Source organism: Pristiophorus japonicus, chromosome 22, assembly GCF_044704955.1.
Source record: "Pristiophorus japonicus isolate sPriJap1 chromosome 22, sPriJap1.hap1, whole genome shotgun sequence".
Classification (NCBI taxonomy): domain Eukaryota; kingdom Metazoa; phylum Chordata; class Chondrichthyes; family Pristiophoridae; genus Pristiophorus; species Pristiophorus japonicus.
In genome coordinates, this window is record NC_091998.1 from 21,511,131 (window position 1) to 21,524,683 (window position 13,553).

A 13,553-nucleotide genomic window follows, 5' to 3' on the forward strand; every position below is an offset into this window, starting at 1 on the left:
TAGCATCAACAACTCTCTGCGGCAGGGAATTCCACAGGTTAACAACTCTCTGAGTGAAGAAGTTTCTCCTCATCTCAGTCCTAAATGGCCTACCCCTTATCCTAAGACTATGCATCACATTGCAGATCGATAAGCTCGAGTTGGAAGCCGTGTGAAATGTTGTCAACATCAAATGTGAATGGCGAGAATACAGGTCATTTTCTACCATTCTAAAATCCTGGAATCGGTTAGAAAATTCAGCTTGCAAGTAGAGTAGTGACGACGTGTAGTTTTTCAGCTTTTCATCCCAAACAGTAATCTGTTGCAAAGTAGGAAAAGCTGAACTGTTTGCTTTCTATCTGACGGGGCAAAAGGACTTGACACTGCAATGCAAATCATGAGCAAAAAGCTCCTTCCCTTGCAGTCTTAAATTCAGTTCATTTATGTGGCCCATGATATCAACAGCGAATGCAAAACTAGAAAGCCAATCTGCTTCGTTCAACTGTGGAAAATACAAATCATTTTCTTTCATTTTCAAAAACAAACCAATCTCGGTTCTAAGTGACCACACTCTTTTCAAAGTTTTACCCAAACTAAGCCATCCTACGTTGGTATGATACAGAACATCATTGAGCTCGAATTCAGGTTTCTCAAGCAGAATTACAAATTGTCTGTGGCTTAATCCTCATGCTCAAATGTAGTTGACCACTTTCATAACTGTGTCCACGATATTGCTTAGTTTTAAAACTCTTTTATAAAGAGCCTCTTGATGAATAATGCAATGTAGAAAAATAATTTTCTGTTCTGGATTCGTTTCTATTACTTGGTCTTGAATTCTTTCAGTAATGCAACATGTTTATCTGTCAGATTTGGCCTTCTATCAGTGGCCACACTTGCCATTTTTTCCACTCCACTCCTAATTTTGACATGTGCTGATTTCCAGCTTCCAATAAATCTTTTCCTGTTGTCGTATCTTTCATTGACTGAATTGATGCTAATTCTTCCTTGATCTCAACAGTTTTGGTGATACCTCGTATGAAAATCAACACCTGGGCTGTGTCTTTGATATCACAACTCTCATTGAGTGCCAGTGCAAAATAGGAGAAATTGGTCACCTTATGCATGTCTAGGTTTTGAGATATCCTTGACACATCTCACCATAGTTCACCTCGATAAGGAAATGTTCTCGAACTTCTTATTCTTGTCTCGGCACAAAATCACGGCAGATTCAACCATACATTCCTTAATAAATTTTCCTTCAGTGAACAGTTTGTTGTTCTTGCCGATTGTGCGTGCAATCACGTAGCGCGTTCTCGTAATTTTCTGCTTTTTCTTCGGCAGACAAGTTTTTATATTTGGATGTATGTTTACTCTCAAAACACCGATTCACATTGTATTCTATGAGCACTGCCATTTACTTTGCAAATTAAGCACACAGCTTTTCCACCCGGATCGGTAAAACAGTATTTAGAAGTCCATTCTTTGTTGAACATTTGTCATTCAGCATCTACCTTTCTCTTCTTTGATGAGCTCATTTCCAAATTTTGATTAGAGTTCAAGCGTATTTTTCTGGTCGGACCTTTAAAAAGTGAGTGGGCAGACCCCGACCACCTTTTGCCTCTATTTTGTTGACTCGACCCTCTATTCATCTGAGCTCTCCTGCAATTCCTACTCTGACTAGCACGTGGCACTGGTAGCAATCCTGAGATTACTACTTTTGAGGTCCTACTTTTTAATTTAGCTCCTAGCTCCCTAAATTCGTCTTGTAGGACCTCATCCCGTTTTTTACCTATATCGTTGGTATCTACATGCACCACGACAACTGGCTGTTCACCCTCCCTTTTCAGAATGCCCTGCACCCGCTCCTTGACCCTTGCACCAGGGAGACAACATACAATCCTTGAGTCTCGGTTGCGGCCGCAGAAACGTCTATCTATTCCCCTTACAATTGAATCCCCTATCACTATAGCTCTCCCACTCTTTTCCCTGCCCTCCTGTGCAGCAGAGCCACCCACGGTGCCATGAACTTGGCTGCTGCTGCCCTCCCCTGGTGAGTCATCCCCCCCCAACAGTACTCAAACCGGTGTATCTGTTTTGCAGGGGAATGACCGCAGGGGACCCCTGCACTACCTTCCTTGCACTGCTCTTCCTGTTAGTCACCCATTCCCTATCTGGCTGTGTACCCTTTACCTGCGGTAAGACCAATTCACTAAATGTGCTATTCACGTCACTCTCAGCATCGTGCATGCTCCAGAGTGAATCCATCCACAGCTCCAGTGCCGCAATGTGGTCTGTCAGGAGCTGCAACCGGATACACTTCCCACACACTTAGTCGTCAGGGAAACCGGAAGCATCCCTGACTTCCCACATAGTACAGGAGGAGCATAACACGTGTCCGAGCTCTCCTACCATGACTTAACCCCTAGATAAACTTAATTTGGCAACAACAATGCTAAATGTTACTTACTGATAAAGAAAAGAAAAGGAAAAGCTACTTACCAATCACCAGCTAATCATTTACCCCCTTGGCTGTGACGTCACCTTTCAATTTTGTTTCTACTTCTTTTTTACCTCCCTGCTGCAGCTGCACCGGCTGGGCCTTTTGTAGGCCTCACAACTCGACGCTGCTCCTCCTCACTATCCCGCTCCCCGACTGCTGCTGATGGGCCTTTTGTAGGCCTCCCGACTCGACACTGCTCCTCCTCCTCGCTCTCCCTTGCATTGGAGGCTGTTGAAAGAAGGTTCACTAGGTTGATTCTGGAGATGAGGGGGTTGACTTATGAGGATAGGTTCAATAGGCTGGGCCCCTACACATTGGAGTTCAGAAGAATAAGGGGTGATATTATTGAAACTTATAAGATAATGAGGGGGCTCGATAAGGTGGATGCTGAGAGGATAGTTCCACTCATAGGGGAAACTAAAACTAGGGGACATAGAGCTAGATTTTCCACTTTTGTGTAGATCACCCAAAAATGGGCGTTATTTCTGGCATGGGTGGCAAATATGGGTTTTCAGAATGCCGAATTGTCGCCCATTTTCAAACCCCCTAGTTTACATTTTATAAAATGGGCATTACCGCGAGCGATCTGAAATGGGCGTTAGCGTTAAATCTCGCTGACCTTCTGCCTTAAAGTGTCACCGTCCTTAGCAATGGTGTGGCAACACTCATTTCCCCTGATTCAGGAGGTTAGGGGTCATCATTATATGCACAGAAGAGGAGACAGAGAGAGGGGGATTAGAGGGAGTGAAGTCGTGTGTGGTTGCTTTGGGAGGTAGGAGGGAGATGGCATCCACATGAAAGAATAAAGGATAATAAGACAGAAAGGCTTGCATTTATATAGCGCCTATTGACCACCAGGCGTCTCAAAGCGCTTTACAGCCAATGAAGTACTTTTGGAGCGTACTCACTGGTGTAATGTGGGAAACGCGGCAGCCAACTTGCGCACAGCAAGCTCCCACAACCTTTTGACTCAGAGGCGAGGGTGCTACCCACTGAGCCACTTGACATGACCACTACAATTTTATCTGGCTGTAAATAATATTCAATTGCTGAGAAATAAGACAACTTTGATTTTTGTTGTCAAGTTTATAGGTTATTTTCTAATTTCCAAATCTGGTGATAAAGACCAGATAATCTGTATTTTTTTGTTATGTTGATTGAGGGATAAATATTGACCAGGTCACGGGGGAATAACTCCTCTGTTCTTCTTCGAGATATTGCCATGGAATCTTTTACGCCCACCTGAGAGAGCAGACAAGGCCTCGGTTTAACGTCTCATCTGAAAGGCAGCAACTCTGACAGTGCAGCACTCCCTCAGCACTGCACTGGAGTGTCAGCCTATATTTATGTGCTCAAGTTCCTAGAGAGGGACTTGAACCCACTGAGCCACATGACATGACCACTACAATTTTATCTGGCTGTAAATAATATTCAATTGCTGAGAAATAAGATAACTTTGATTTTTGTTGTCAAGTTTATAGGTTATTTTCTAATTTCCAAATCTGGTCCATGTTATTCACAAACTGGCAATCTGGTTTTATTTCACGATAATTTTCTCATCTCTCTGCTACGAGATTGTATTAATCTTCTCAGGCCGACCTTATTTTATAGCCTGATTTTAATACATTTCACTACCCAGTTTCCATTACGTCTCAAAGCTCAATGTTATTTTATTTTATAGCCTAATTTTATGACATTTCAATGACTAATTTAATTACATTCCATAGCCCGATTTATATATTTCATAACCCAATTTTATTACTTCTCACACAGTCTGTGTCTGATTGCATCACGCTCACATGAATTATCCCAAGAGCTGGAGGACCCAGAATTACTAAAGGAAAACCTCACTCGGAATGAGGTAAATGTTGCATCCTTAGATGCTCTGATAATGACTCCACGAGGCAATGTGTTGTACTTGAACTGTAGTGACCTTAGTCCTTTATTGATAACTCCAGGGTGAGGATCACACCTGGTGGCCTGCCTTTTATACTGGGCCAGGCACACCTGTACAGGTAACCTACAAGTCTCCCACTGCTGTGCCCTCTGGTGGCACACCTTGTGATAGCACCAACAGTAGCCATGTGGGATACATGACAGTAAAGCAGTTTGGTGTGCTAACCTTTTGATTTATTTATTCATTCACGGGATGTGGGCGTCGCTGGCAAGGCCAGCATTTATTGCCCATCCCTAATTGCCCTTGAGAAGGTGGTGGTGAGCCGCCTTCTTGAACCGCTGTAGTCCGTGTGGTGAAGGTGCTCCCACAGTGCTGTTAGGGAGGGAGTTACATAAGAACATAAGAACCTAAGAATTAGGAACAGGAGTAGGCCATCTAGCCCCTCAAGCCTGCTCCGCCATTCAAAAAGATCATGGCTGATCTGGCCGTGGACTCAGCTCCACTTACCCACCCGCTCCCCATAACTCTTAATTCCCTTATTGGTTAAAAATTTATCTATATGTGATTTGAATACATTCAATGAGCTAGCCTCAACTGCTTCCCTGGGCAGAGAATTCCACAGATTCACAACCCTCTGGGAGAAGAAATTCCTTCTCAACTCGGTTTTAAATTGGCTCCCCTGTATTTTGAGGCTGTGCCCCCTAGTTCTAGTCTCCCCGACCAGTGGAAACAACCTCTCTGCCTCTATCTTGTCTATCCCTTTCATTATTTCGAATGTTTCTATAAGATCACCCCTCATCCTTCTGAACTCCAACGAGTAAAGACCCAGTCTACTCAATCTATCATCATAATTGAGTTCCAGTTCCAGGACTTTGACCCAGCGACGATGAAGGAACGGCCGATATATTTCCAGGTCAGGATGGGGTGTGAGTTGGAAGCGAACTTGGAGATGGTGGTGTTCCTTGCACCTGCTGCCCTTGTCTTTCTAGGTGGTAGAGGTTGCGGGTTTGGGGAGGTGCTGTCGAAGTAGCACGTTGAGCGCTTGGTGAGTTGAGGCAGTGCATCTTGTAGACACTGCAGCCATGTTGAGCTGGTGGTGGAGGGAGGGGATGTTTAAGGCGGTGGATGGGGTGCCAATCAATCTATTAAGATATCTATGGAAGCTGGCTTGTGTGTTGATTACAAACCAATATCACAACAGTTTAACTGATCACATTCCAGTTGCTGTTTGTGGGATCTGATTGTGCACAACTGGCTACCGCATTTGCCGACATAACTATAGCAACCACACTGCAAAAGTAATTCAATGGTTCTTAATAGCTTTGTGATGTCCTGAGGATGAATGGGATTATTTATATCCTACCAATCTTTCAAACTTTTATTATAATATACATTAACTTCATTGAAAGGTGTCAACTGTGGCTCAGTGGGCAGCACTCTCACCTCCAAGTCAGAAGGTCGTGGGTTCGTAGTCCCACTCCAGTAGAACTGAGCACAAAAATCTAGGCTGACTCTCCAGTGTAGTGCTGAGGGAGTGCCGCACTGTCGGAGGTGCCGTCTTTCAGATGAGACGTTAAACCGAGGCCCCACCTGCCCTCTCAGGTGGACATAAAAGATCCCGTGGCATTATATCGAAGAAGGGGAGTATTCCCCGGTATCCTGGTCAATATTTATCTTTCAATCAACATCATTAAAACAGATTATCAGGTCATTATCACATTGCTGTTTGTGGAAGCTTGCTGTGCGCAAATTGGCTGCCGTGTTTCCTACGTTACAACAGTGACTACACTTCAAAAGTACTTCCTTGCCTGTAAACACTTTGGGATGTCCTGAGGTCATGAAAGAGGCTATATAAATGCAAGTCTTTCTTTCTCTGTATAGCTCAGTTTTGCGCTGTGTCTTGCCGTTACCCACTGAGTCTTTATGGTGTTCTTGTTGAATATTTTTAAGTTGTGAAAAAGAAAAAGAGAACTTAGTGAATGCCACCAAAGAATGTAGAATCATTTTTAAAAATCACAGCCGACTTACCAACCGCTCTGTATATCCTCCACGGAATCAACTCCGTGTTGTCCAGTACAGCATCCGCTATTCATTTACTTCCACTTTTCATTTAATAACAGTTAACCCATTGGGCTGGATTTTTGGCTTTGATGTTTTTGGGGCGATAATGGCGGCGGGGCGGGAATGTTAGCTCCGGGGAACAGTTTGCGCCTCAGTAGGTAAGTTTGGGCAGCTGGGTCCTGAGTCAGGGGGCGCAGTGCTAAGGGAGGCGTTGTACACATCTCTTGGGCGCTAGCATGGGAAACTCCCGAGCTAAAGAGCCGGGCCAGGAGCGCTCCCAGAAATGCCTGCGGGGGGAGACACACACACACAAAAACATTCCCAAAACATTGCCCGTGCAAATCGCAAAAAAAATGTAAAAGAAAAAGCAATCACACTTACCTTAGCAATCCATTACTCACCTCCCCGCTGTCGGGACGGTTGGACCGCCCAATTTCCCAGGCAATCAGTGCTGGGCGCGCTTTGGGGCGGGCTGAAGTCCAACTCGCGTCGGTGTCACAACCAGGGGCGCTGCACACCGGGCGCAGCTCTTCTGGGCGGTGGGGTTCCGCTCCACCGCAAACCGGACCCGAGGATCACTGCAGAGCGCTGGAGGCTGGCCGCCCGGCTGGAACGCCTCACCGTCACCGCCGCTCCAGGGCCAAAATCGGAGCGGAGAAGAGCCGGAAATCCAGCCTATGTTTCAAAATTGAGATACAGCCTGTTCCTTGAAGTCTCTGTATTACCAGATTAATTCATACAAGGCTACTTCCTCTCTTTGAATGTATCTATTGAAGCATTCGATCAAATGGTGACAGCATGAAGATAATAGACAACTGATTATTGATTATGACAGTGGACGAGCACTGGAAATCAATCAGTTTCTACAAAAAATGGATACAATATTCTCCCCCGAATGATCTCATCCAAATTTTTCAAAACGTCCAGTTTGCAATCTGCAGATATACGGCCACACTGAATAAACCTGATCGTGGGGAAGGGTGCAAGTTTCAATAAGTGACAGTAGAGGGCAGCAGAATGCAAATTGTTACCTTGCAATTGACATCGTTGTGTTCAGGTTATTGATGGGCTCAATTTTCCTTGGTTATTTGCACCGTTTTTCTGGTGTGCAAATAACCAGAAAAATGTTTTGCTAATTTTTTGCCGTAAATTAAAATCTCCCAGTTTCCCTAATATTTCTGTGCCAGCGTAACTCAGTTACAATTTTTTGGGGTTCGTATTTTTTTGCGTCATGGGAGGCATAACCTGATGTCTGCGCCAGTTTTTCACATTTATGCAAGTTTGGCCAACTTACATTTTTCCTAGGACAGCATATGTAACCACTCCCAAAAAACCTACAGGGCACTTAAGAAAAACCAGCGCGCATTAAAAAATCGGCACAGAAAGACGCCATTGTTTTTATGCAAAGTTTTAGAGGGAGTCAAGAAGACCAAGAATATACACCATGAAGCATCTTTTTTTCAAAGTCAAAAGGGAGAAAATGGAAGTCTAATGCAATTCTTTAATTTTTGATTTTTTTTTCAAAGTACCACACTACCACCAAACGTCTCCTCACCGGGCTCGAGGGTTGGAGCGTTGGCCGGCAGAATCGCTGCCTCGCCCGGACACGGGCTCGGGGCTCAACTTCAAAAGAAGCCCGGGGCGGGGAGTGGGGGATTGGTGGACGCCGAGCCCCTATGTCCGGGCGAGGGAGCGATTCTGCCGGCTGACCCTCGAGCCTAGTGAGGAGATATTCGGTCGGTGTTGGGGTGGTACTTTAAAAAAAATCAAAAATTAAAGAATTGCATGAGACTTCGTTGCCCCAAATGTCTTCATTGAATGCCTAGCTTCACATTCTAAGCAAGCCCATTGCACATGCGCAGACCAGGGTGTGGTCCGTACTAGGGCGTCGACCTTGGGGAGAGAGAGAGAAAAGAAGGTTTAAGTCCTTTGTCCTACTGTTTTGAGCTTCTTGCAAAGCTACAATTTAATTATGGGGGTAATATTGACAATGCCATACCTCGTGCAAGCCTTCTGCAGGATGGTGCAGCGGATGAGACGATTGATTCGACGTCATTGTATGAGGAACCTCGGAGAACGTAGAATGATGGGCAGGAGGCCTTATCCACATTGGGTATATCGAGACAGGCGTTATACCTGCACCTGAGTGATGCAGACTGTGTCAGAAGGCTGCGTTTCGGCAAAGAAGTTGTAACTGAGATCTGTGCGTTAGTAAAAGCAGACCTGCAACCTAGAAGCATCAGGAGGACTGCTTTGTCAGTTGAAGTGAAGGTTACGGCTGCACTTTCATTCTATGCATCTGGATCATTCCAGGCCACAACTGGAGATGTGTGTGCCATTTCTCAACATGCAACACATATCTGCAATCGGCAGGTGACTGCTGCACTATATGCCCGGAGGAATGATGACATAAAGTTCCCCATGGCCGCCCAGGCAATGCGTGACAGCACTGTGGGTTTCTCCAGGATTGCTGGCTTCCCAAAGGTACAGGGCTGCATTGATTGTACCCACATCGCCTTGCAAGCACCTATGGAAGGTTCCGAGATGTACCGGAACAGAATTCCACTCCATTAATGTGCAGCTCGTGTGTGATGATATGCATCGCATCATGTCAGTTGATGCGAGACACCCATGATGTGTTCATCCTACGCGAGAGCGCTATATCTGCCATGTTTCAGCAGCAGCAGCCAGAAGGGCAGAGCTGGCTTCTGGGAGACAAAGGGTACGGCCTCGCCACCTGGCTCATGACGCCCCTACGCGCAAACCCGGACAGAAGCTGACCGGGAATGCAACATGTCGCACATTGTGACGTGTAGCATATAGGGAGAACCACCGGTATCTTGAAGCAGCGTTTGCGATGCCTGGACCATTCCGGAGGCTACTTGCTATACTCCCCTGCGATTGTTGGTCAGTTCACTGTTGTGTGCTGCATGCTGCATAACTTAGCCACCATGAGGCAGCAGCAGCTGGTAGTAGAAGACCTACCTGAGGTGAGAGTGGCTGATGATGAGGAGGAGGAAGATGCAGATGACGAGGAGGAGGAGGAGGAGGGAGCTGAGTGACAGCGGTGGAAACTCGATCCGCCCCTCAGCCTGACTTACCGCAGCATTTCCGCCCCCACTGTGACCGACAACTTCAAAAAACGGCAAAGCCCCGAAAATCGACGGAAAGGCTGCCTCAACGATCCCGGCAGGAAAATCTTCAAGAAAAAGGTAAGTGCGCCAGCTTTCTGGCGGCCCTGAATTTCTGCCCCAACAATTCACGACAAAGAGCAGGAATCAGGAATGCACAACTCCGTGATCAATTAAAATCCGAGAGAAACGTATTCTAGGGCAACCAAGTGTGACAAAGGATTAAAAACAAAAGATTAAACAGATAATTGTGTGTGAGCAGTGGCTCTGAGTCACCCACAACCCTCTGACTCTCACCTCTGAGTCAGAATGTTGTGGGTTCAAGTCCCATTTCGGAACGTGAGCACAGACTCCAGGCTGCCACTCCGGTGCAGTGCTGAGGGAGTGCTGCACTGCCGGAGGTGCCGTCAGGTGGCCGTAAAAGATCCCGTGGCACTATTTCGAAGAAGAGCAGGGGAATTCTCCCCGGGTGTCCTGGCCAATATTTATCCCTCAATCGACATCGCATTTGCCGCCGAGGTTGGGAGCTGCCGCCCACATTCACGCCGTAAGCTGTTTTTTTGCTGCCGGGCGATCACTCCAGGACTTTTTGACCGAAAGTCCCGCTCAAATTACCGTCAGGTCTCTCAGTGGTCCTTTGGGCGGAGCTTAGCTTCCACTACGTTCGGGGGCTCATTATTATTATTAAAGAGCTCGTCATCATCAGCAGCAAGGATAAGTTTTGACAATCTCGGGGGTTTTGCGATCCAGCACTCCCAGTGGAAAGCAGCGTTCCTCGGGACTGCATCTCAGGAAATGGATGGAATATTACCGGCTGCAAAAATCGCAGGCATGCAGCCGCTAATGTTCCATCCATTTCCTGAGATGCAAGCACTGCTTTCAGCTGGGAGCAGCGGGTACATCGTCTGCCTTAATACTCACAAGATGGATGAAGACTGTATTGTTCGCGTGCCTGACACAAGACTCCCAAAGCAAGTGCTCGACTCGGAACTCCTACACGGCAAGTGAGCCCCAGGTGGGCAGAGGAAACGTTTCAAGGGACACCCTCAAAGCCTCCTTGATAAAGTGCAACATCCCCACCGGCACCTGGCAGTCCCTGGCCCAAGACCGCCCTAAGTGGAGGAAGTGCATCCGGGAGGGCGCTGAGCACCTCGAGTCTCATCGCCGAGAGCATGCAGAAAACAAGCGCAGGCAGCGGAAGGAGCATGCGGCAAACCAGTCCCACCCACCCTTTCCCTCACCGACTGTCCCACCTGTGACAGAGGCTGTAATTCCCGTATTGGACTGTTCAGTCACCTGAGAACTCACTTTTAGAGTGGAAGCAAGTCTTCCTCGATCCCGAGGGTCTGTCTATGATGATGATGATGATGAGTGTATAGCTATGTACAGACATATCATCAACATCGCAACTATGACTGAATTGTGCCAAGGCCAATAAACTGGCAGAGCTGATCTGAGGAAACGTACCACAGAGGTAATAAACAATTGCCGCTTTTTTTTTATTTGAATTTTTGGCAACTTTTTGCATTTATCTCTCGAATTAGTATTCGAATGGTACTAAGCTCTGGAACTTCCTCCCTAAACCTCTGTGCCTCTCTCTCCTCCTTTAAGATGCTCCTTAAAACCTACCTCTTTGATCAAACTGTTGGTCACCTGCCCTAATTTCTTCTTATGTGGCTCGGCATCAAATCTTTTTGTTTTTGTCTTATAACACTGCTGTGAAGCGCCTTGGGACATTTTACGACGTTAAAGGTGCTATATAAATACAAGTTGTTGTTGTTATCGAGGAGAAGTATGTCAGTGCCATGGAACAGTGCTCCTTTACATTTTGGATACCCAATGTTAGGATCAAGCATAGCTTAGGCCAATTCCAAAAGAACTGACCCTGTAGCTTGTCCTTGTAATAAGCCTTAACCCAGAAGATTACTCCAACCTACTACACCATTTTTTCCACTTCCCAGCAGCCATACTTGACGAAAGGAGAGTATAACTTTATTGCCGATTAATGTTAGATTATGAGCAGGTTTGTGCTGTGACCTGAAGAACAGAGTCTAGGCTCCTCAAACTCAGTGCACAGGGAACCCCTGCAGCGATCGTAGAGAGAAGACATTTCAGCTGCCTTCCACAGGAATGGAGTAGAAAACTACAAGAGTGGTGTATTGCTGTGTTGCGATGCGCACTTCCTTGTGACATACTGAAAAATGAAATGAGTGTCGGGTTGGGAATTGGTTACCTGCCCAATCCTGGCCACAGGAGGTCAATGACCTAGGGTCAAGCTAACTCGGGTTGGACACATTCCCAGAGGTTTCATCACATGACCTCCTGCCTCCAACGCCCCGCCCCCACTCTCCACCCTGACAGAAACCCTCATTGCATTTAAAAAGTACTTGGATGTGCACTTAAAGAGCTGTGATTTACAGGGCTAGGGACCTAGTGCTGGAAGGTGGGATTAGGCACAGTATCTCTTTTTCGACTGACACGGACACGATAGGCCGAATCGCCTCCTTCTGTGTCATAATTGTCCAGGATTCTATGATTCTATGACACGTCTACCCTCATGGCTCCTCGACTGCCCATGCCAATTGGAAAGCGAATAACCTCTTTGTTATCCAAACGGATGATTCTTGCCTCTCGGTCAAACAGCCTTTTTCTCCATTGCCAATGTTTTTTAGAATGCGTAAGCAACAGTCTTCAAAGAACATGAAAATAAAAAATTTTTAATGCCCCCCCCCCCTATGATTTTTCTCCCCGGTTGTTCGTGGCAGTGACCAGGAGATTAACCTTCAACTCGCGGCAATCCTTCAATGACACTATTTAGGGACAGAGCCTTATTTTTTTTAAATTGCTCCTGTCATAAACTCAGAACTATCAACATGCAGGAAATATTAGTTTTGTGATCACAAAGAGTAAAGGAGGCTGAAACCTCATTTGAACAAGTGGAGATCATTTTTATCAGTGACAGATATCAAAATAAATCATGTTTTTAAATCCAATTGAATAGTCTCTTTACTCTCTATTGAGTGACATTCTGGACAGATCTGAATCAACTATTAGGTTTCCTAACAGCTTCCCAAACAATGTTAACGTTTGATTACTGCTCAGGTCCTCCCCTCCTGGTGGTGGTGCTGTATTTGGAGGCCAGCCCCGCAGGTGCCGCTGTATATTACCCTCCCCTCCAGTGGGTGGCGCTGTACTGGGAGGCCCGATGCCGCTGTATATTACCCTCCCCGCCTGGAGGTGGCGCTGTGTTGGGAGGCCAGCCCCGCTGTATATTGCCCTCGCCGCCTGGTGGTGGCGCTGTGTTGGGAGGCCAGCCCCGCTGTTTATTGCCCTCCCCTCCAGCGGGTGGCGCTGTGTTGGAATGCCCGATGCCGCTGTGTATTGCCGTCCCCGCCTGGTGGTGGCGCTGTGTTGGGAGGCCAGCCCCGCTGTGTATTGCCCTCCCCTCCAGCGGGAGGCGCTGTGTTGGAATGCCCGATGCCGTTGTGTATTGCCCTTCCCTCCAGCGGGTGGCGCTGTGTTGGGAGGCCAGCCCCGCAGGTGTGGTGCTGGGAGCTCCTGTGTGTGTGTTTGTGTGTGTGTGTGGAGGCTGCGGACCGGCTGGAATGCTGTGTGAGCCCGGCGGGGACGGAGCACCTGTCCCGGGTGAGGCTGAGGGTTGGGGCCGGGTGTGGGAGCGGCCGGCGGTGCGGGCCGGGGCCGAGCGCGGCTCTGTGACCAGGGCCCGGCCCGGGTACAGCGATTAACCCGGGTACACCAGCCGGCCCGGGTCCGGGGGGTAACCAGGGCCCGGGCCCGGACAGTACCCGGGGTAACCTGGGCCCGGATATGCGATGGGGGTAACCAGGAACCATCATTGTGTGTTTTCATTTCAGATTTCCAGCCTTTGCACATTTTTTCCTTTTTACTTATGTATATAAACTGTTTGGGGGCATAGATAATGTACATGCGTATATATATATTATGTATATAATGTTTCATAGAA

At 47.0% G+C, this 13,553-nt stretch overlaps 2 protein-coding genes across 3 annotated transcripts in view; one reads left to right on the forward strand and one right to left on the reverse strand.

Annotated features, from left to right (window-relative positions):
* Nucleotides 1-256: 256 nt before the first annotated feature.
* Nucleotides 257-1,103, reverse strand: LOC139235184 (general transcription factor II-I repeat domain-containing protein 2B-like). Its single transcript, XM_070866404.1, is given in 2 exon segments — nt 257-815; nt 907-1,103. Coding segments are annotated over 2 exon segments (678 nt in total). The 3' UTR covers nt 257-334.
* A 12,000-nt stretch (nt 1,104-13,103) lies between these two features.
* The window catches only part of ercc6 (excision repair cross-complementation group 6), a 57,726-nt gene continuing 57,276 nt past the window's right edge, over nt 13,104-13,553 (forward strand). For both annotated transcript variants that reach the window (XM_070865745.1, XM_070865746.1), the window contains exon 1: nt 13,104-13,213. The gene's annotated coding sequence lies outside the window, so the exon portion shown is untranslated. The remainder of the gene's footprint in view (nt 13,214-13,553) is intronic.